The sequence below is a fragment of the Copadichromis virginalis genome, linkage group LG15 (genome assembly GCF_057382275.1).
Source record: "Copadichromis virginalis isolate Kocher_CV1m ecotype Utaka linkage group LG15, C_Virginalis_male_GT1.1, whole genome shotgun sequence".
Lineage (NCBI taxonomy): Eukaryota > Metazoa > Chordata > Actinopteri > Cichliformes > Cichlidae > Copadichromis > Copadichromis virginalis.
In genome coordinates this window covers 7,858,252-7,880,845 of record NC_140632.1, presented here as the reverse complement: position 1 = coordinate 7,880,845, position 22,594 = coordinate 7,858,252, and the positions used below count along the sequence as shown (strand labels likewise).

Below are 22,594 nucleotides of genomic sequence, written 5' to 3'. Positions count from 1 at the left end.
ACAGTATGTCACAAAGACAGAGAAGGTAATTGCTGAGTAATTTTATGCAGCTGCAACCTTTATGCGCTGCCTGACTCTTCTGTAGAATGTAATGTTTGGCTCTTTACGTAATCACTTAACTGTTTCTTATACTGAGCAGGCTGTCTCCAACAACTACAAAAACCTGGCACCCAAGAGCAGTAGTAATTTTACCTGACACTGCTCTTTAGCTGACCCTGGTCTTTGACCTGCCTGGAAATGCAGAAGCAAAAAGATTATTCTGTCCGCGGGGATCAATAGAGTATCACAAAAAGCTTACATTGTATTCTCCTCTACCTTGGTGTTTTAGTTGAAGCGAGAAACTGAGAAAAAGGTGATCTCTTATATGCTATTTTAGTCATTTAAAGGATAAAATCCTAAAATGCCACAAATGTAGCAAATGATATACAGCATGCAGGTCTTTAAAATGTCTTTCCATACCCCACAAGAGCAACTCCACATGAACACAAACACCTTTTGTGCCTCAGGGGTTTATGACTTGATGTAGTGTTGTTTCTTTTTCAAAAGACACTCCATTTATATTGCATATATTGAAAACTTTCTCAGCCTCTTTGTCCATAATACTATGACGCATTTGTCACAATTTGCAGGGGTACAGCACTACAGGATCCATTAGTGGGATGAGCTGCTATATGTACTGTTGCGCTGTTGTAACTACAAAAGACAGACATGCATTTGTGTGCACACTGGTTTGTGAGTCTCTCATCGTTCACATGTGAGGTAGACACGACTCCATTTGTACATAAATTTGTGGACAGTTGGCCGCGAACATGTGTGCGTCAGTCTGTTTTATCTGCGTGGTATGGCACCGCGGCTTACATGATTTAGCTAGTAATTAGAGAATAGAGACGTATCCAATTATTGGGGTTATGAAATATCACCCTGTCTCAGTAGTTATTCCAGTACTGTCTGCACCCTGCCATATTATTACGCCAGCTGCATATATGATTAGGTGTGTGCATGTGTGTGTAAAAGAGAGAGGAAGAGAGAAGAAGATAGTGAAAGAAAAAGAGTACAGTATATGAGTCTATCTAGAAGAGGCGGTGTCTACAAAGGAAACTCATTTATGCTCAATGTAAATTATAGGTGGCAGGACCACATGCTTGTAGGAACCGCAGCCAAAGCTGTTGCACACAGTCCCATGACACCTTATGTGTGTGTGTGTGTGTGTGTGTGTGTGTGTGTGTGTGTGTGTGTGTGTTTTGGTGGTGGTGGGGGTGGGGGGGGGGGCAGCATACTTGAAACGTAGCAGCTATGTTTTAGCTACTGCATTTCTCTAACTCTCTAGTACATAAAAACACACAAAGGGCTACATAGTGTGCATCATGAATTGCACCACTCTGCTTGCAGCTTCACTGCAGGCGATCCATCAGATGCATGCACTCTTGCTCTCACATGGCAGGCTAGACACACAGGAGGAAATACATGTGTGACTGTGTGTGCCTGCCCTTTATTTGTGTGGGTGAGAGTGTGTAAATATGTACAATCATATCTCACTTAGTGAAAAAGCCTCCACTTGCTCTGCCTGTCACCAGCGGAAACAAAGACCAAGGACCGTTCAATATTAGCAACTGGAGAGCTGCTATCTCCAGCCATCTGGGAGAAGAAAAAGAAAGCTACTCTATGGATCTCTCCAGATGCTACCAGAAAGCAGATTTCCAAAGCAGAGGTATACAGAGAAAACATTAACTCCATCGAGAGGGTTTGATATAAATGGCAAGATGGCTATCTGTTCTGGGAGGTGATGATGAAAACGGAGACATCACCGCAGACTGGAGATGGCACAAGTGTACGCACATTTATTTTGCATGCACAATATGCAAGTATACAATATAATATGCAGAAAGTGAGCCGGGTTGAAATTTGATATGATTTTCATTTTAGACATTTTGTTCCTAGACGCAACATCAGTGCAAAGTGAAATATTGTAGACCTTGTATTAATGTCTCTGTAGGCTCCTTTGTTTTCTTCCTGCCTTGCACACACACACACACACGCGCAAACACACACACACACACCTGCCTCCAGCCCCTCCCTTAATGGTCTCTACCAGGCACACACTGACAGATATGAGAGTACAAGTGATGCAGTGTAGTGAAGCAGGTGAGGCATGCGGAAATAATTTACAAGATGCTCATGGGAACTGGAGGGTGGGACTTACTCCTGTATTCCGGAAGAGATGTACACATTTGTCACGTCCTGCAGTAACTGTATGGATATGATAAGGATGCAGTTTGGGGAGTATTTTTTTGAGATAGCAGAAATGTTTATAGAGCACAGGAATCTGAACTTTTCTCATATATTCCTCATGAGGCATGCGAGTTGTTATCGCAGGTGACTGCTGCCTTGAACTTATACGCGGACTCCGCTGATCATGTAGAGAATTCCTCAGCTCTCTGACAACAAAAACCATGCCACGGTAACAGTCGCCTATCGCCGCCAGCCGCCCTAAGCGCCCCTAATTGGATCATCTGATTGACTGGCATACTCCTCGGCATTTTTCATTGGCAGGGCGGTAATGGAGCCGTGACTGTGCTCCAGTAAAACAACCTAAAGGCGGAGCGCGGAGGGAGAGGCGGAGCTCTCCTTGGTACTTAAACGGAGGTGGCTCTGGTAGAAGTGAAGCACGAGCTCACGACAGCCGGACCGCACAGTGAGCGGTGCGAAGAGTAAGGGATAAGAGTGAGAAGAAAGGGGAAAGGAACAAAAAGAAAGAAGGAGAGCAGGGGACTGCGCGGCCCTCTGTACTAATGGACCACAAGGATATTTAACCGCTTGCCCTGGGAGCGCACAGGTATCCTCTTCCCTCACTCTCTCTTGCCATGCGCTATGCGTAAAGGCACCAGGTTGCCTTTTATTTACAGCAGTTTCTCTCATCAGTTTCAGCTGCCGTTCTTGTTCCGTTTTTCTTATTTTTGTTTGCACGTGAATCACCTCAGCTTTTATACATTGTGCCCTAATTAGTGGCTGACTCATATGTGCAAAGAGGGCAAGGGGCAGTAAATCATCAGTGCACTATTTCGAGTTTTCCTGTCTCTCTGTATAGTGCTGAGAACTGTTGAGGGCTTTCTTCCACTTCTCTCCAGTACCGAGCAAAATCATCCACATGTAGCAAAGCGTTTGTGAACAACGGTCTTGTTGTGTGAACGTTTAACACGTTTGTTTGATTCCGTATTTTACAGCTTATGACACCCGCTCTCATTCCCGTGCTCTCTCCCTGTCCCCTCAGACACCGCAGTCCATGCCTCTCCCTTGCCAGGTCATTGATGGGAAATCAACTGGATCGGATCACCCACCTCAACTACAGCGAACTGCCCACGGGGGATCCGTCCGGGCTGGAGAAGGACGAGCTTCGAGTCGGCGTCGCCTACTTCTTCTCTGACGAAGAGGAGGAGGTGGACGACCGCACTCCGTCTGACTGCGGATTCACCAAGGACCACAGCCCGACCGAGGAGGGACCCTTATCGGTCAGCGAGGTGGAGTACTCGGCTTTCTGCTCCCAGGAATGCATCTTCTCCAAGCTGCGCGAGAACGAGGACTTGAATGTGTACTCGGCCAAAACTTTGCTGACTATGTGCAAACCGGGGGACCTGCTGGAGCTGGTGGCCACCGCGCAAGCCCCCCACTGGGTCATCTTCGAGCAGGATGACCAAATCATTCATCTGCACAAGGGCGAAATCCGCAAAGACAGCCTGCTTGAGATCAGCAACGGCCGCCACGGGAGAATAGTCAATAATCGTTACCGCTATCGGCCGCTACCCCCTGACCTAGTGATGCAGAACGCAGCGGGACACGTGGGCCTGAACAGCGAGGAGATATGCTGGACCAACTCGGAAAGTTTCGCTGCCTGGTGCCGCTTTGGGAAACGGGAGTTCAAAGCCGGGGGAGAAGCGCACTCAGCGGAGCAGCAGTACTTCCTCAAAGTGCATCTGTCCGGCAGCGAGGTGCACACTCTGGTCTTTCGCAGCCTGGAGGACATGATCCGGGAGAGAAGGCGAGTAGACGCCAGTGGAATTCTCAAAGAGCTCTCTCTGGTTAACGGGGGCAAGGAGTGATCAGGGATTCCGTTTGATATCGTCTCCTCCACCCGCCCTCCCTGCCTCCTCTTTGCCAAAGCGCACGGACGCACACTTTTGCGCACACAATAACGTACTTTCACACAAGCACACGGACGCACACGTGCAAGGACCTGTTGGTGTTGGACTGTCTGTTTGTCACGGATGGGGCCTGGGTTTTATTTCTTTTCTTTTTTTCTGGACCAAAGGCGCCCTGTGGAATTTCCATCAAAATACAGTGTTGAGAGAAAAGAGAGCGCGGCCATATAAACAGACAACGCCCATTCTGGTTAGAATTCGTGCTGAGTGGGACACACGATTTCTAAGAAACTCATTGTTCCCGATAAGCGAAATCACCTTTACAACCCCTCCCCACATTGCGCGCACGGCTCGGTTTGGTTTCTGTTTAATTTCTCGGGATAATGGAATTGGCCCCTTCTGTATATAGGGTGCCTGCTGCAGCAGACCAGACGGTGAGACCGGCAGAAGGAGAGGGAGGGAGGGGTTGAAAGATAGGATTTGGGATGGCTCTCGAGAAGTCTCCCTTCTATTTTTTTACTGTTAGCTTTAAAACCTGGACAGACCACGACATAGATCCAAGCCACAAATTCACAGACAGTCCTAGCTGATTACGCAGTTGCCTAAACAAAACATTTTGGCTTGACCAAGCTCCCTTGTTGCCATATCAAAAGTATTGTCATTTTCACAATGCTGTCATCCTGCTCCACAGCACTGGATGTATGTGTAAATTGTGTTCATATACTGATTTCGATTTGAGTCCCTTATTTTTGTATTTCAGTTTAGTGGATTTAACCCTGATCTCTCTTTTTTTTTTTTTTTTGATTCAAATAAATGGAGGTTGAAATTTGAAAATAAGAACTTGGTCTATCAGGTGTTGTTTGGTCGCCCATAAACACACATGTACCATCTCACATTCTCAGATGCACACATTTACACACTCATACACACACACTTTTGAATTATTGATGTTCTAGTGCCTTCTGACCTGCCTCCGGCCAAATAAGCGTCTTATATCTCCACATCATTTGGAGGTAGAAAATGGTCATTTGCATCAGACACATAAAGGCTTTATGAAAAATCCATATAGAATCTGAGAGTTGCAGTATAGGCGGCTGCTTTAAGTCAATGGGAAAAAACCTTTTTTTTTATGTCCACAGGCTATATTCATTTGTGTGGATTTTATCCTGTTGCTATTCAGTCTTTTCCAAACATTTTGATCTCTCTGATGTTTTACCAGCCATACAGCCACATTAGTAAAGTTATGCTGGCATTGTAGGACATAGTTTCTATCTGCATTGTAAACAAGATGTCCTCCATACAGTATAATAGTATAATTCTTATCAGGATGGAGCACACTGTGTGCTTTTATGGCACCGATATTGTATTAGTCTGCAATGCCTTTATCTCTGCAGTGTTGTTATTACTCCTCTGCTATGAGTGTCAGACAGTGCCTTTATTTTCTTGGGATTGTGATCTGATGTATCACTGAAGGTGGGGTAAATCACGTCTCAAAAAAACAAAATCAAAAAAGCAACAATATCTTCCATGAAACACCAGAGAGTAGGTTTGTGGAAAGATTTTTCTGTGTGGTGTTCCTTTGTTAAGTCTCCTCCACTTGATTCTGTTCTAATTGCATGTATAAATGAGCAGCTAAGCTCTCCCTTAGGTATTAATGATTTTATCTATGACTTTTTTTTTTCAACGTGGTCGTGAAAACAGGAGCTGCAGTTGTTTTAGCTGAAGCCAACTGAGGGGAAAGGCAGACAAAGAGTTTGTGTGCGACAGAGAGAGAGAGCATGTATGCAGGGTTACCCAGGATGTGTGTGTGTGTGTGTGTGTGTAATGTTTTAACTGCTTTAACTGATTGTTGTGGAGACATTCCCAATCAGAAAATGTCTCATGTCCACCCTGTACGTGTGTGTGCAGATGTTGCATTGTCAGCCTGCAGATGAATTCATGTCAAAGGATAAACTAATGAGCTTGTGGGCCTTGTAAATGTTGCCTTTGGAAGATTTTCTCTAGCTATTGTCCTAAATATGTGATTGTACCAGCTTTCCTGTGATTCTATTGGCACATTTCTCTCACGCTTCCTCTTGTTTTCCTCGAAATCCATTTACTTGTCACTTGTCACCACCTCCCCATAATTGTTTTGCATTGTACTCCTTGCAGACCACATTAACGGACCAATCTGTGTGAAAAATGAGCTGAAATTGAAATCAGCACGTTTACAAAATTATTCAAAGTAAAAAAACAAAAGGCAAACATGTTCTCCCTGTTAACGATCATGAAATCCAGATGGATCCAGATAAACTCTTTTTACTGTTGTTTTATGTTTTTGCTTTCTTCTGTGTTCTGGCTGTTTAGTATGTTTTTGAACAGACTCTGTGGTAAACTGAGCTTGCCTCAGGTGGGTGATTATGTGTGCGCATGTATGTGTGAGTGTGTCAGCCATCCCCCGTGAGCTTAAAAAAATCAGGGTAGTGGGGCAGCCACTGTTAGAGTGTGTGTTTGTGGTCTGTGACTAATAGGCCTCAGAGAAAGATTCACAAGGGTGCGTGTGTGCGCGCGCATGCACACATGTGCATTTTAGGCAGACATCGCACCACATTGTTAGCTCGAGGAGAGGCTTTTGCCATCTGACATCACACTGTGTTTGTGTGCATTAGTTTCTGCTCTTTATATAGTCTACCACATATGTGAAAGTGTGAAACCTAACTGCCTGAAGTGTGTTCCAGCTTGCGTGTGCAAATGACTCTGTGTGGTGTGTGTGTGTAAGTATGTCAGACATGTGTTGTGTGCATGTGTAGCAACAGTGAGCTGCATCTTCTATCCATCAGTGAAGGTAAACCCCTTCTCACTATGGAAACCATGGACACTGTTTTGATGTGTATCCGCTGAGGTGTTTTGTGTGCTTGCATTTTTATGTGACTGTGCAAACCCTCTAAGGCTCAAAGCTAACTGTTAGCTTTAATAGCAAGTCATGTAAGACAAACACATAACAAACAAATCTAACTCTTCTTTTCTCTGTCTATTTTCATCTCTCTCACACACACACACACACACACACACACACACACACACACACACATGCACACATGCTTAAACCGACTCACTAGAGACCATCAATTGTTCCTGGCATGGATGTCTTCAATTCACACAGGGGTTTGTCGTCAGTGTGTGTGCATCTGGACAAAGCAGATCCCAGCTAGCCTGCTGCCAGCTAAATCAGTGGTCTCAGAGGAGATGTTCTGGGAGGAGGGAACAAGACAGACTATCCTGTCTACATGATGCCTTTAAGAGGATCTCCCTCTAATCTAGATACTGGTCTGGACTCCCAGTAGATTTGAATATCTTTTTTCTTTTTTTCCCTCCTCCTGCCACCGTTCTTTAAGATGGGCACCATACGGAACAACAACACAGCTGGCGGTGTAGATGAGGCAGTGGCAAATGGTTTACACGCTGTTAAAATGTTGGTAACAATGGTTTCCTGTTAACATCTGCTGTAAAATTGTTTTGCTTTTTATATATTATACGCATCATTACTATAGCTGAACCCACACCTACATGTTGATATTTAAACCGAATGCATTTGTTATTGGAATTACAGACTAAACCTGCTTATCAGTGTCCTCAAAGTGCTTCATTATGGGGCGGACTGATTAAACATACGTCGGGTTTGTATATGAACGATGCTTCTTTAAAACCCAGTGTCCGCATCCTGCATTATTGGCAGCCAAATCCATGCATCCATATAGTTTAAAGGATAAATCTGGTTTCCTGCTTTTTTCCTTCTTGTCAACAAATGTTATGAAATAAAAATACCAACAATGACTTTATCCTGCTGACAAATACAGCCTGTTTAGTCGAAGCTTATCATAGCTTATTCTGTGTATGGTGCAGAATATAAAAACAACATGAGTGAGCCACAGTGTTACATTTAAGTGTTTCTTTATTATGATGAGGATGGGCACTGATATTTGCATTCCCACTGCACTAAATTCATGGTTCAACATCATCGCCAACAAATTCACTGTTTGCTGTTTCAGAAAACTCTGTAACCCTTTCTCAAATACAAAAGTATAACAAAACAAAGAACTGTTGCGCTTGTTGCAAAAGCCCTATGAGCCACGTCTTTGGAGACTTTTACGCTGTGGGAAATGAGCTTTTTTGGCATTCTGTTGCTTGCGTCCCTGCCCCCTCGCCTCAGCGTGAACTTTGTGGGTAAATCGGTTCATTAGATGCCTACAGTCACTAGAAATCACAAAAGCACTACAGGTTTCTAATCAGTCACTTTTGCAATTAACAAATGAGCTTATTATTGAAGGAAATTACCTCTACAGGCTTACCAAGGTAAAAAAAACCCAAAAAAACAAACAAAAAAAACAGAATGTAAGAACAAGTGGCCAGCGTGTATTGAAATAAAAGAGAATAGTACAAGTAAAATACACTGAATGTAAAGAGAAAATGTCATTTATTAACAGGAGAAACAGAGAAGTGTGTTTGTGTTATTCAGTGTGAGAGCCCAGTGTTTCTCGTCCTAACAAAAGAAGGCTTGAAGTAAAAGGAGGAACCACTGCTCTCATTCAGAGTTTGTGTGAACAAAGAGCAAACCAGTAATCCTCTGCTAAAATCATAAAAGCTTGCCCCACCTCTAAACAAGTTCTTCCACTGAAGGAGACTTGTATGGAAACATTAACTGTGCCCCGCCTAGGTTACATACAACAGGTGGGCCAACTGACATGCAAATAAACACTTCTGTTTAAACACGATCCCTTGTCTGCACTACCACACCACTGAGTAAACGCTGTTGTCAGTTAATGTCAGTTTTTCCTAGTCAAATTTCAAATGACTGTTTGAAATGTGCCAAGGTCATCTGGAAAGGTTCTTTGTTTCAATGAGAAAGCAATGCGATGTTTGGCTTAGACAATGTGATGATTTGCCCCTTATATTTGTTCATTTAATGGCCTATTGGGGCAAAAATATTCAGATCCTGTACAACATTTAAAAAATACTCCATTACATGCAAAATCTTAGAAACATTACCCTAAAACACTACAAAAGCGTTTATTTCTTCTTCTTCTTTTACTACTACTACTATCTGACTTCCACTTGCTAAAAGATGCTTAATGAATTAACTGGTGATTGGTTATTGAATTGGATAAGAGGTTAATAACATGTACTATTTTTTATTTTTTTGCTTTCCAATACTCTTGTTGTTTAATCTATAGCAACGTATTATTTTTTATAAGGTGATTATGTTCATGTATGAGTATCTTAGATAATGTTTAATCTAGTGCTCATTAAAATGACGTTAACGCCATAACCGCATCAATGCTGCAAATCTCTGTTAGCGAGTTACCGCGGATCACCCCGTGCGTGGGCCTGGACGCTGCTAACGCATTAATGAGCCAACCGCGCTAACGCATTGACGCCGTGGAGCACCACGCATGGGCCGATCCGCAGTAACTCGCTAACGCAGATGCAGTTATGGCGTTAACGTCATTTTAACGAGATTAATGCTGACAGCACTAGTTTAATCTCAAAGTATTGGGATCCTCTCCAAATTTTAAGGTTGACTAAAATGGGAATAGTCATGTAAAACAGGATCTCTAAATTGCATTCTGTGCTTGAATATGTGTACTCATTAAAAGTAACTTAATGGTAAACAGATGGGTTAAGTGTTAAGTCCTCTGTATAGCAATACGTTTGTTGTTAAATGTGAGTAGCAAAAGAACAAAAAAAAACCTTGCGGATGACTAAAAACCCAACGGTGCCACTTCTTCAGTGCAGGTTTTCCATCATTTCACTGTTCTTCACTGAGCTGAGGGCTGAAATGGCCTCAGGATATGTGTTCTGCTCCAGCTGCATCGCTCTATCCTCAGTGTCAGGAATCAATGACCGCTAAATGTCAGCACAATATTGTCAACAGCTGTTTCAGATGTTGTAGAGTTCCTTTCATTCATTTGGTTGTACCGCTGCACAAACATTACCTTCATGTTTGCTCTCAACACCAAATAAGAAGCTATTTCCCTGCTAAAACAATGAACTATCTCGGTGAGGCCGTTGTGGGATTCATGTATTGGCAGGATGACATTTGTAAGGTGAAATTGGATGAGAGGAAATTTTAAAAAGTTGACAGCAGAAGGCACTTCTCACTCCTTTGACAGCACTTTATTTATTTATTTTTTTAATTGTCTTTATAAATGTCTCACCACATTCGCTTTTAGGCTTTTTTCATAATCCGTTTTTTACAAAGCAATTAAATCTGCCCCATTTACAGCTTTTGTCTGTATTTTCTGTGCATAGTCATGGTTTGCAAAAGCACATTTGTACATAATAATGAGCATTTTGGAAATGATAAAACATTCATCCAAAGTGAAAACTTTCTTATCAAAAGAGCACCGCTCGTATATTAATGATTGTATGTTGTTAGCTCCCCCGCGGAGGGCAGAAAGTAACAGAAACTCAGCGGCTCTAATAGGTTTCCGCAGGATTTGACCCTGGCTTGACCGGCTAAGCGACAAATGCTTTGACCATCAGCCCACCCTGCAGCGCTGACTGTTTTATGCGTGTGGCGTCATCTTACCTCTCACTTCTTAATGAGTGAGAAAAGAAACTGCCCGCAGGCTGTGGCCCAGCACAATCGCACTTTGATTAATGAAAAGACCCAACACAGCCCCATCTTTCCATCTCTGTGGTTTTAACCCTTCTTAAAAAGTCACAGCAAAAGGTTACTGTAAATGTCATTATGAGCATTTCACAACTTTCCCGCTACTAAATGTCATTCTCTTAACATTTTTTGTCCTGCTTTACTCCAGAGTGTTTCCTTAGCAAAGGTTTATATTTTACTGTTTCATGACTTTATTCTTTATTCCTGAAAAAATTCTCCTCTTTTCTTCTACAATTGCACGCTGTTGAATAATGCTTTCAGTGAATCTGTGTTCACAGAAAGGGAGAGTGTCTTTGATTTTCTTTTAACCTTTCAGAAGTTTGTATGAGGGCGTGATGAGCTTCCTATCTCTGCATGCATCTCTGTCTGTGTGGGTAAAAACTAAAGAGTGTGTCTAAGTCTGTGTGTGTCCTGCAAAGGCTGTTTAATGGGTGAGAGGTTGGTCAACAAGCATGAAGCTTTACCAGGGAAACAGTGTGTTTGAATATTTACAACAGCAATCATTCGGTCTATTAATACTGGGTAATAAAAAAAACTCTATGCTTTATAGCAATTTGAAAATATGAAATATAGCTCAGTATTTATTGACTTTCTACTACATTTAAAAAGTCTTTTGAAATCAGAACAATCAATTTCAACTTTTATTTAACCTGCCTTTAATACAGTAAATAACTTTAACACAAAAGCAGCATGATGTCTGATGATGAGCAAGGCAAACAAGGTAAAATCCTCTGAAATTAGCTCTGTAAATGGTGGCAGGGCACTGCAAACACCTGATTAAAGGAAAACAAAATCTGTGAACTCTGAAATAATTCTAGCTGTGAGCAACAATCAAACTTGGTGTTGTTTTCCTTCTCTTTGTCAGAACTGTAAAATTTTCCGTTGACTGTTTTCTTAACTCCAAAAAGAAAATACGCTAGAATTAATAACTAATAATGAGAAGGCTACATTGATGTTTATGATGAAGTTGAGGCAAATCTTCAAAGATGAGGAAAAAAAGATGGAAGGAAGGAGTGATTACCAACCAGGTTGCTTTGGGACCCCAAAACTGCAGGGAATACCTAAGCCCAAAGCACACTTGGTTTCAGCTCACTGAAAATCTATTTGAGAATGCATCACTTGTTATGGCTCTTAAATTAGAGACTGCATCACTTTGTCTTCTTTTCCTTTTTTTGTACAGGTTTTGTATTGAACTTTGAACAATTCAGAGATACAAAAAGGCAGGAAAGCACACTTGTCAAGACTGTTTTACTAATCATGTCAGTGATCACTCTGAGCAATTCAGCTGCTTTAATTTATGCACGTCCTTTTGTGCTAGCGCTCAGTGAAGAGTTTTTTTCTTTGTAGCCTACTTTTCTCTAAAGTGTAGAGAAATATTAAAGACATCAAAGCTGTGACATAACATAAAACGTATTATACAATGAGGAAAAATGTAAAAAAGGTAAATTTATGTCAAAGTTCAATGACAGCTTTGCACATATTATGACATTTTTGACCAAATTCAATTGTTGTGTCAAGGTAGGTACTGTAAAACTTGGGTTGACATCTAGTGAGTCTAATGGTCAGTGTTTCATTCCTAACTGTTCCTAATGCTGTGACACTGAAGCATGGGAGCCATAATAAAAGCTGATCAAAATTCTTATAAATAAATATCAAGTAAAGCTGCTCCAACGCTCAGCTTTTAAACATAAGATTCTCTGGACCATTGTTTGGAGAAGCAATCAGTGGCATCTAAAGTGATGCACCATCCAGCTGTTCACAACAACAAGCCACAGATTAACTGACAAGTGAAGCAGATCATTCTGTGAATTGCTGCTGTGTGCCTTTTCCATCTTATGCAATAATTGATGCTAATATTAACAACAATTTGTTAAAACCACAGGCAAACTATGAACATTATGCCACTTTATTAAAATCTGCTTGTTAACATGGGTTTAGAAAAGTGCTCTATAAATTTAAGATAATTAGCTATAGCACAATTTCAGAGCAAAGTGAAGGTTGTACTCAGTTTGCACTAGTCATGTCCTTCTTTGGGGTGTTACTGTGTTGGCAGCTTTTCGGAATTATTATTATTATTAATATGTTTTACTTTATAGATGCTGAAATTTATAATAAGGGATGAGTGGGAAGGAATCTGAGTGGACTGTAGAAGAGCAACAACTGTCCGTGCTTAAGAATATGTGTTTTTATAAACAACAATGCAATTTAGGCAAGGTAAAGTGCATAAAAACTCACCGCTACATGCCAGCAGATTTAAGATACTATCTGTGGCTCTGTGGTGATTGTAGGTTGTTTTCCTCAGCTGGGTATCCAGGTCCATTTACTCTGGAGGAGGCTGTAAAACTTTTGAAAGGAGTCTGATACGAGTCAGTGAGTCAGTGAAGCTCACTTCTGATCGATGACATCGAGGCTGAGGTGAGTTGTTCAGGATATGCAGACATTTTCTGTAGGTAACGCATCTTTTTTTGCTGCTGTTAGCAGTTGTTAGCCTCTGTTAGCGGCTACTAGCAAGCATTAGTGAAACTTTCCTTGGAGTGGGCCTGACATTGTGGACCCCAACACTTAGTGAACACAATGTGAGATGAGAGGAAAAGTGTGATTTTCAGAATCCTCGAGCCTAACGTTTGCTAGCTTAATGTTAGCTTACAACCAGGTGTCGTTGTTGTTTAGCCAGCTCGCAGTCAGCTGTCCAGGCACAGCTGAGTCATATGTCTAATCTCCTGACAATAAGTAATTATTAGGCATGTTTATGCATGTTTTCATATGTGAGAGCCTCGACTTCAGTTCAGCAGATGAGGTTTGAAGTGAAGAAGCAGGATAATCAATGTTTATTTATGAGTACAGCATCTTTTTTTACATTACATAACCTCAAAAAATGGCTTACTGTACAGTACCTTTAAGTATAAGTATGGTCAGATTGTCTGAGTTATCTTATATGAATTCTCCTTTGCACTTCTCTTTAAAATAATTTCTACCAAGGTCAAAGAAAAGTAATCAGGGAAAAGACATACAATACGAATCTTTTACCTCGGGTCAAAGTTTAACACAATGAGAGTCTTCGTTACATTCTTTAATGTAATGTTTATACCTATGCATACACAATAACCGCATGAAAATAGAAAAATGTAAAATCTTTAATCATCTTTAATGTTGTTATTATTAACAAATCAGCAAAAGTGAAGCAACAACGCTCTTCTGTTCTCACAACACAGCTCAAAATGATCAGGTGTAGATTACAGATCACAACCGGTAAGTGGCTCAAAAAGTAAAATATCTTGAAAGCATCTGTTATTTTGTTGTGTCAGTTGGAGCCAAATCACTCACTGTAGCAGTTAAGGTGACAAAACTACTTTGTGACTTTGGAGTCATAAATTTAATCTGCCAAGCATGTCTTCCATTGTAAGTGACAAATAAGAAACAATGATAAAAATAAAATAAAATAAAATGAATACTATCAGAGCCAGTCATGCTTACCAGTGAAAAGATGAAGAGATTGAAAATGAATCACAGCTCCCTCATCAGTAACACCAGTGATGCTCTTCTGCGAGTGCTGATGTTGTTTAACAGAGCCTAATGTTCCACATATTTCCACATACCCCCCCCCCCCCCCTTCCCCCATACACACACCATTTTGTTGACAAGTTGATGAGTGCTGCTTAAGCATAAGATTAATGATGGTGCGTGCACACCTACTAAAATATGGCTGCACCCCAGACACAAATACTCACACCTTCACCCAACTCTAAAACAGGTACTGCTTTTAGTCACAATTTTGCCGGTCAAGAAAACAAAACTACGACAATGATGCTTTTAGTGACATGTCCCTAGAAAAAAAACATTAAATTCCTTCTTTTATATATATTTTTTCTTGCCTTTCAATTCCCTCGCACTCATTTCAGCTCCATCACTTCTTGTCTCCTCCCGTAGGCTTCAGTCTCTCACGCTCACCTCTCAGTGACCCTTGTAGGGTTTCTATTCTTGCCCACTATTTCACACCATGCTTTTGACTAAAAGAACAAGTTGTGCTCTCAAGCTCCATCTTTTCTCCTGTCAGCATGCTCCACGAAGGTACCCCAACACCCTGCTAAAAAGGAGCGAGAGAAAAAAAATCTAAACTTGTGACTTCATCCATTCATTGACTCTGAATTATCTAAGTGGTGGGAGGATGGATGGATGGCTTCATAACTTGTGTACAAATGGGTACACATACAGGACAGAAGGTGACAAGACATTGAATCACACTTATTATTAATCTCTGGCTCTCTTCCACAGCATGTCTTTTATCCTGTCTTCCTTCTCTCACCCCAACCGGTCGCAGCAGATGGCCGCCCCTCCCTGAGCCTGGTTCTGCTGGAGGTTTCGTCCTGTTAAAAGGGAGTTTTTCCTTCCCACAGTTGCCAAAGTGCTTGCTCATAGGGGGTCATTTGATTGCTGGGGGTTTTTTTCTGTACGTATTATTGCAAGGTCTACCTTACAATACAAAGCGTCTTGAGGTGACTGTTGTTGTGATTTGGTGCCATATAAATAAAATTGAATTGAATTGACAAACATGGAGGGAGGTTGATACTCAGTCAGCCATCAACTTTAAGCCTCTTATTTCCAGCTAGTTTGATGTTTAGTGCTTAATTATTAAATCTGCAATAACTGACATAGAGGAGCAGATCGTGATCAAAGCCAGGAGCAGCTGTACCCACAGTGCACAGAGTTAAATACTTGATCGGGCAATGCAAAAAGAAATGTTTAAGGTGTATTAAGATCAATATGGATCATAAAAACTGCATCAGCTGTTACTGGCAGGGACACAGAAATCACACATGTAAGCTTTTTCACTGCAGTCATTTTGACTCAATGAAATGAAAGTCCATCAGTGATGGATTCCTGCCATTAAGTGTCCCAGGAAGCCGTGACTGTGAAGCAGCGCACAAAGCCTGGACCCACCCCAAATGGAATGCATCATTAATGCTTTCATAACTGCTTTTCCTATACTTCTCTATGCTACTTACTGCTTTGATTAATAAGTCCGTCCCTTTAACATGAGGGACTAAGAAAGAAATTATGTGACATTTTGAAGAAAACAGCATGCATCACGATAAGCACCTGGCTGTGTTATTTGTCACAACAGGTGCAACAGGATGATGTAATTAAAAGAGCAGCAGCCAAATAATAACTAAACTATGAAATTTCTTCCTTTATCCAGGATTGGAAAGTTCCGATCACCACGGGTAGTGTGGCAGAAAGAAAGATAAAAGAAGATGCTGTGGGAGGAGGCAACATTACGTTAGATCATAACATGTAACCTAGCAAGTGCAGCATATGCAAAAGTCTTGAGCCATATAAAAAAGTCTTTTTTTTAATATATTTTGCTATGAAAATGGGAAATATGTGCAGCTATTTATTGAAACAAACAAACATGCATTAAAATACAGACAAAAACAGAGACTATACAATTCTAATGAGCTTGAAAGTCAGTATTTGGTAGACCACCTTTATTCTTTAACACAGCCTGAACTCTCCTAGATAAATTTTCATGTCATTTTTCTAAAGCAGGGTTCAGGAATAGTTCTCCAGGCTTTGTGAAGGACATTCAAACCTCATCTTTGGATGTTGGCTGCTTTTTGTACCATTCTATCTCAAAATTACCCCACACTGTTTCAATAATGTTGAGGTCCGGCGTCTGGGGAGGCCAATCCATGACTGATAATGTTGCACTGTGTGTTTTTCTATCCAGGTATATTTTTACTGTGTTGGCAGTGTGTTGTATGTATTGTAGCCTCTCCCAATTAAACACTTTCCAGGTGGGATTAGATGGTTGATCAAAAGCTGATGGTACTTTTTTTACTTTTCCACCACAAAAACAAAACAAAACAAAAAAAAACAGCCAATGTCAAAAGTAATAATTTGAAACACTTTGAGAAAAACTGGAGAACTATTGCTCAACAAGTCACGCTCTGTAGAAGCAAAATATAAAAACATGAGGGGGCTCTCAAGACATTTGCAAAGGACTGTATAGTATTAATATGTGCATCATCCTGGGACATCTCAGTTCATCTTCGATTTCCAAATGCTATCATCAGTATGGGACCAGTAAACCTTTAGAGACATTTGGATAGACTTACAACCAATCAACAGATCAAATGAGGAGATGCAGTTCTCAATGATAGAAAAATACATGAACAGTTATGACTTACATAGGAAAGACTGGGTGGAACTCACTTTAAATGAGAGCGGGATCTTGCCTTCTGATGGAGCAAATTGAACAGCAGTTCACAGATTTGTCTAGTTCTCAGGCTTGTACCCTACACCATGGCTCAGTAGTGTATTTCATTAAGTTGCTCTCCCTTGTAAACATTCGTATCCTCAGCGTGCTGTGTTGGTGACTTCAGCGTTTAAAATAAACCCAGTTACGTCACTGTGCTATCACACCAGTTATTTTGTCAGGGTTGACAGAGCTGCTACAAAACTTAAATACAACATTATAAATGTTTTTTATAGTCCACATGACTATTAAATTGACTTTTGATAGTGAAATGCACACAAAAACACATAACACATTTACACACGCATGAATATACACACACACACAAATAAATACATGGAGAGAAAATGATGAAATAGGGAATAAAATTCGCATTTCCTCTCAGAGAGTGCCTTTAAATCATCCATACAGGTAATGGGTTTCGAAATTGATTTTACTTTCATGGTATAGAAAGCAATTCACTGCTGGTTTAACTACTGTCCTCTCCTCTAGGCAAGCTAGCCTATTTACCATTCACCAACCAGTGGTCCAATAACAATAGTGCACGGGATCATGAGCACTCACAATATGTGTGTGCAGCTGTGTGTGTGTGTAAGTTCTGCAAATGTGTTTGTGCATGAGCTCATCCATAAATGAGTGTATGTGCAAGACAGAGAAAAAGCATAATCTGCCGGTAATGGAACATGAAACCGAGCAGAAAATTACAAAAAGAAATGACTCCTAGGGAGGGTGTCAGCTCTGATGAAATAAAGCTCCTCATGTGTGGCCTAATAAAGGCAGGCAGAGGGGCTAATGCCCTCTATAATCACACCTTTATTCTGATACACAGAAAGGCAAGAAAAATACAAACACACGCACTCACATGTGTGGTTTCAGCACAGCTGAAGTTTCCAGAGTGACCCGGTGGGTCAAGCATGACTTTGCCGCTCTCAGTGCTCATCTCACTTTTGAGGTGTAAGTGTTACTGGGCAAAAAGTGCCAGAAATACTTATGGAATTGGGGTGGTGAAATTGCGCCATGTCACCACCGTCAAGAACTTTCTGTCTTTGAACCTGCTGGTCTGCTGGAGTTGTGTGGGTTATATCAGGTAGCTCAATGTCCTCCCACCTGTGAGTGGTGGTCTGTGATGTACTGACAGTGCAGCAGGTCTCAGCTGAGAAAGGCTTCAGCCCTCATGACCCCACTGAGATAGGTGGATTAGAAAAGGGATAGATGGTTTTTGGAATCCAAAATAAGTATACAGGAATATTTTTTGAGACAGGATTTGACTTCAGACTTTGAGTATTTGCTGGCAATGATGAAGTATATAATTATAAAATAGTCAGTCTGGTAAACGCTCCGCTTGCCCTCATAATTTAGGGATACAGTTAATTCTGGAGGTTTCGGTGACAAACGTTATGAGATGCAGGGACTTTGCCAAACCTTTTGGTTTAGTGAGTTGATTAATTGGATTAAAACAATTCAGTAAACTGAAACATTGATTCAATTATCTCATTTCAACAAATAACAGTGGGGTGTTATTTGTGAAGCTGAAATGATGAAACAAGGCTACACTTGGGTATATTGAAATTGAACTGATTATACGCTTATGCTTATTATATATTGTTTAAAGTATCATATTCTTCAAACGTATTATTTTATTATAATCCTTACACTCTGCAATAGCATCATATCTCTAAGGGTGTGTTCAAAGACAGATCTACACTTAAGTGTGCTGGGAAAAGGGTCAGCAGTGTCATGAAAGATTCATCTTACCTGGCTGGTCGACTGTTTGTCCATTTGACATCAAAGAGGAAACTACATGTTCCTGACACCAGCCGCTAAACGCTGTCTTCAGACCGTGCGGTGTAGCCAAAAGCCAAACTCAAGTCTAAATCTTTCCATAAATATTCCAAAGAAATTTCAATGAGACACAAATTAACTTTACTTGCAGCATGGATTTGCTCTCGGAGGTGCTGAAGTGAACCCAAACAGAGATGCAGTACAAAGTGAAAGAGTTTGGCTCACAGGTATTTCTGTTTAAAGGTTAAATGTTTGGTGCTTCACCTACATTTGCAGCGGTTGCCCTTGCCTCATCAGCATGGGGATGTGCAGCGATTATGTTGCACTGCAGGGGGTCCTTGTTCTTTTAACCCTCCCTGTCTTCTTCTGTCCGCATGTTGTCATTAGTGTTGATGGGGCAGTTGGAATTGACTCAGCAGGGGGGATATGATTTGACATGCCTGGTGGGGCGATCGGGAAAAACTATAGTCAACCTCTACCATCGACCGGTCTGCCCTCGAATTCCGTCGCTGCAGTGAATTCGCAGAATGACCCCCGTGTCACAGAGCTTGGATCTGCAGGACAGCTGAATACTGTGTAAGCCTGCGTTGGATTCTGTCAACCTACTGTGAGTAAATAAAGGTTAAAAAAAAACAGCAAAAGGATTGTTTGCAACCATCTGGCGGTGGCAGTTTCTTTATAGCACCAGACGCAAGTCATATCGTCCCTGCGGGATTCCATCGAGCCAGCCAGTCCTTCAATGGTGTGTGGTGGAGCATAGATAAAACCTTATTCTGATGCCCAAGAATGAGCAAGGCAGCAAAAAGGGGGGAGGTAAATGGAGGGAGCGTAAGTGAAATATTGATGAGAAATATGAGGCACAAAAATAGAGTGGTTCTGCATTCCTAGTGAAGGGCAAAGGACGCACACAGGCAGCACACACAAAGTAGGTTTAACAATAAAGCAGATGAGTAAATCGGATATACGCTCATGAACACACACACACAACACAATGATGCTTTAGTGCAAAACCATGATTCAGCAAAAAGAAAAAAAAACACATCCACTTTCAAGAAGTGCTTTTCAACAAACTAAAATAGACACTGGGCTGTCTCCCAAGTGTTTTTTCTGTGATATATCTGTGATATCTGTGCAGCTATCACTTAACAAATGCAGTCCCTTTCATTATCTGCAGTATAAGGCCAACTCCTATGGTAACCAGTACAATGAGCACAAAATAGAACTTAGGTATAGTTTCAGTGTCCTTTCAGACCTCGGAAGCCTCAGAAGAACCAAAGAAACACATTTGAACTAAAGGTTAAAAAAAACACAAATCCACTAATTTGCTCTCAGAGCAAAGTTGTAAGATCTAGTAATTAATAACTTGCCAAAGTCAGCATAAATTATGAATTAATGGATCTTTTTTTTCTGTCTCTATTTATAAACTCAAGAAAACTACTCAAGTTGTACATAATATTAATCCATGTACAGCAGCTTGACTGCATAAGCCCTTGCCTTACACAGCCAGACTCTTGAGCAGCAAAATCCGAGCCCACGCAGAGCTTTTCTTGAATGAATGTTGCGGCAAAACAATAAGTCACAGAAGATACACTTTCACACATAGACACACACACTGTGACGGAGCACAATTTCCATCCAGCCCCGGCCAATTGCTTCTGCAAATGACTTATTGGGTCCAATTTTTTGCCACAGCAGGATCTTAGAGAGAGGATGAAGGAAGGCGATGAAAACAAAAACATCAACCTGTCACGGAGGAGCAATTAACAGGTTGATTAACTCCTAACCATTGCCAGACTTTCCCCCAGTGTGTCTCTGTGCGTAATTTTGCCTGTGTGTGTGTGTGTGTGTGTGTGTGTGTGTGTGTGTGTGTGTGTGTGTGTGTGTGTGTGTGTGTGTGTGTGTGTCCGTCCGCCTGCTCTGTGCTCTTATGGGATAAATTGCATGGACTCTGGAAACATTCACTGGAGAACTTGTTAAACTTATAAATGTGGATAAAACATGTACTGTAACACCAGCTGGAGTGGGTAGTTTTATTTGCTTTCTTAGGCTGCTGCTAATCTTATTTGCCTCTGGATGACTCTGTTGTGGTAAAAGTTTGACCCAATTAGCCATTCAAAGCATAGCAATCAATACAAATGAGCAGAGAGAACCTCAACATGAAAGAAGATATGTCTCTAAAGACTCATTTTTGTGTCTTCTAACTAGTGTAGTCCTTGAATCGGGATAGATCTGTTTTTATACGCTTGTGACTAGGCAAGTGCAGATGCAGTAATTTCACAATAAAGGCCTTGCATTAGTTCACTGTGTTTTTAAACATTAAAAGTTGGTTTACAGAAATAATTCACAAGATTTTTTTGGTTAGAAATAGTTGGTTTTAAAATCATTTCAATTAAAAAGACCCTTGTAGACATGTGAAATAGACAATAAGATATTTTTGAATCCCCAAAATGTAATAAAAGATGTTTATATATTTATTTATATAAGTATAGAATTAATTTGTTTTACAACTCGCTTAAATTGTATGAAGGGTTAATGATGGGCGTGAGGTAACATAAGCAGGTAAACCTGTCAGCAAATGGGAATTTCTCAACTATTTAGCAAGAGCTATGTTTCTGTGGATTCATGTTTAATTTAGTTCATATGTTTGTTGGAAAGGGTTAAAAATGTATTGGATAAGACCATAAAAAGGGTAGCATTAATTAAAAATGTCAAAAATATGTGATTGCAAAACAAGGGTTTGTTAAAAGTGTTATAAAGTGTAAAGTGCTGTAACGTTTGGTTGAGGTAGAGTTTGTGATGGTCACATGACCAGAGTTTATTAACTGAGAGCACAACCATAGCGTTGTGGGCCAGAACTAGCATGGATACAAAGCTACAGATTCGGCTACAGCCACAACAGTAATGTTATTCTGCATGTGGTGCGAGAGGCGTACACAGTAATGGTTTTCATGTATATTGTGTATACAATGTTATATACTTGTTTTACATTGGCAATAAGAGGACATTGTTAGATTTGTATTGTTGATTGTCATTTATGCTTAGAAATATTTACTTATATATGCTTAGAGTTTTGTAATTAGTTGTAGATTGGTAGAGGTTTTGATCCTTGATAGTCTGCAAACTTTGTGTGTATTAGACAGCACTTTGGGAGCATGAGAGGTCATACCGTGTCTTATTGTTTTATGGTAGGATTAACGTAGTTGCGTCTGTTCTAGTCTAAGTGCTCTTTGTTTAGATGAACTGCAGGACTTCCTCACCGTGTTATCTAGGATGAACCATCTAGGGGGAGGCTACCCTCTTCCTGACCAAGGATGTTTGACCCTTTGATCAGCAGTCCACACACACACACACACACACACACACACACACACACACACACACACAGGCAAGGTACTCTTTGTGTGTATGTAGACGTCATATGTTAATGAACTTATGCATATTCATGTAACCTCAATAAAAGAACAGTGGTACGGGAGAACGGACGAGAGCAACTGGGGTCAAGCGAAGGAACGGTGCCTGTCTGGTTCTCTCCCGTGCACGAGAAACATGAAGAAGGCTTGCCTACTTGTGTCTTGCTTTGCAGTGTAATTATATTGCCTTCAACGTTCCAGCGGATGGGTTCAAGCTACAAACCTATCAGACATTATTGCATTTTTTCCTCGCTAGCTCAAGACTGTGTGGACACTGGCATGAGAGACATTAACAAGGTCAGAGATATTTACTATTTATTGTGCTTTCTTTAGTTTTCATGGTGTCTGAAGAAAATAATAG

At 40.9% G+C, this 22,594-nt stretch overlaps 1 protein-coding gene across 1 annotated transcript; it reads left to right on the top strand.

The window, feature by feature from the left end:
• Window positions 1-2,669: 2,669 nt before the first annotated feature.
• lratd1 (LRAT domain containing 1) lies at window positions 2,670-9,791 on the top strand. Its single transcript, XM_085431645.1, has 2 exons — window positions 2,670-2,833; window positions 3,269-9,791. The coding sequence occupies exon 2, from the start codon at window positions 3,306-3,308 to the stop codon at window positions 4,092-4,094; it is 789 nt and encodes a 262-aa protein (XP_085287771.1). The 5' UTR covers window positions 2,670-2,833; window positions 3,269-3,305; the 3' UTR covers window positions 4,095-9,791.
• Window positions 9,792-22,594: the final 12,803 nt, after the last annotated feature.

Excerpts from the sequence above, each read along its gene's own strand:
- lratd1 (XM_085431645.1), top strand. The coding sequence starts at position 3,306 with ATGGGAAATCAACTGGATCGGATCACCCACCTCAACTACAGCGAACTG.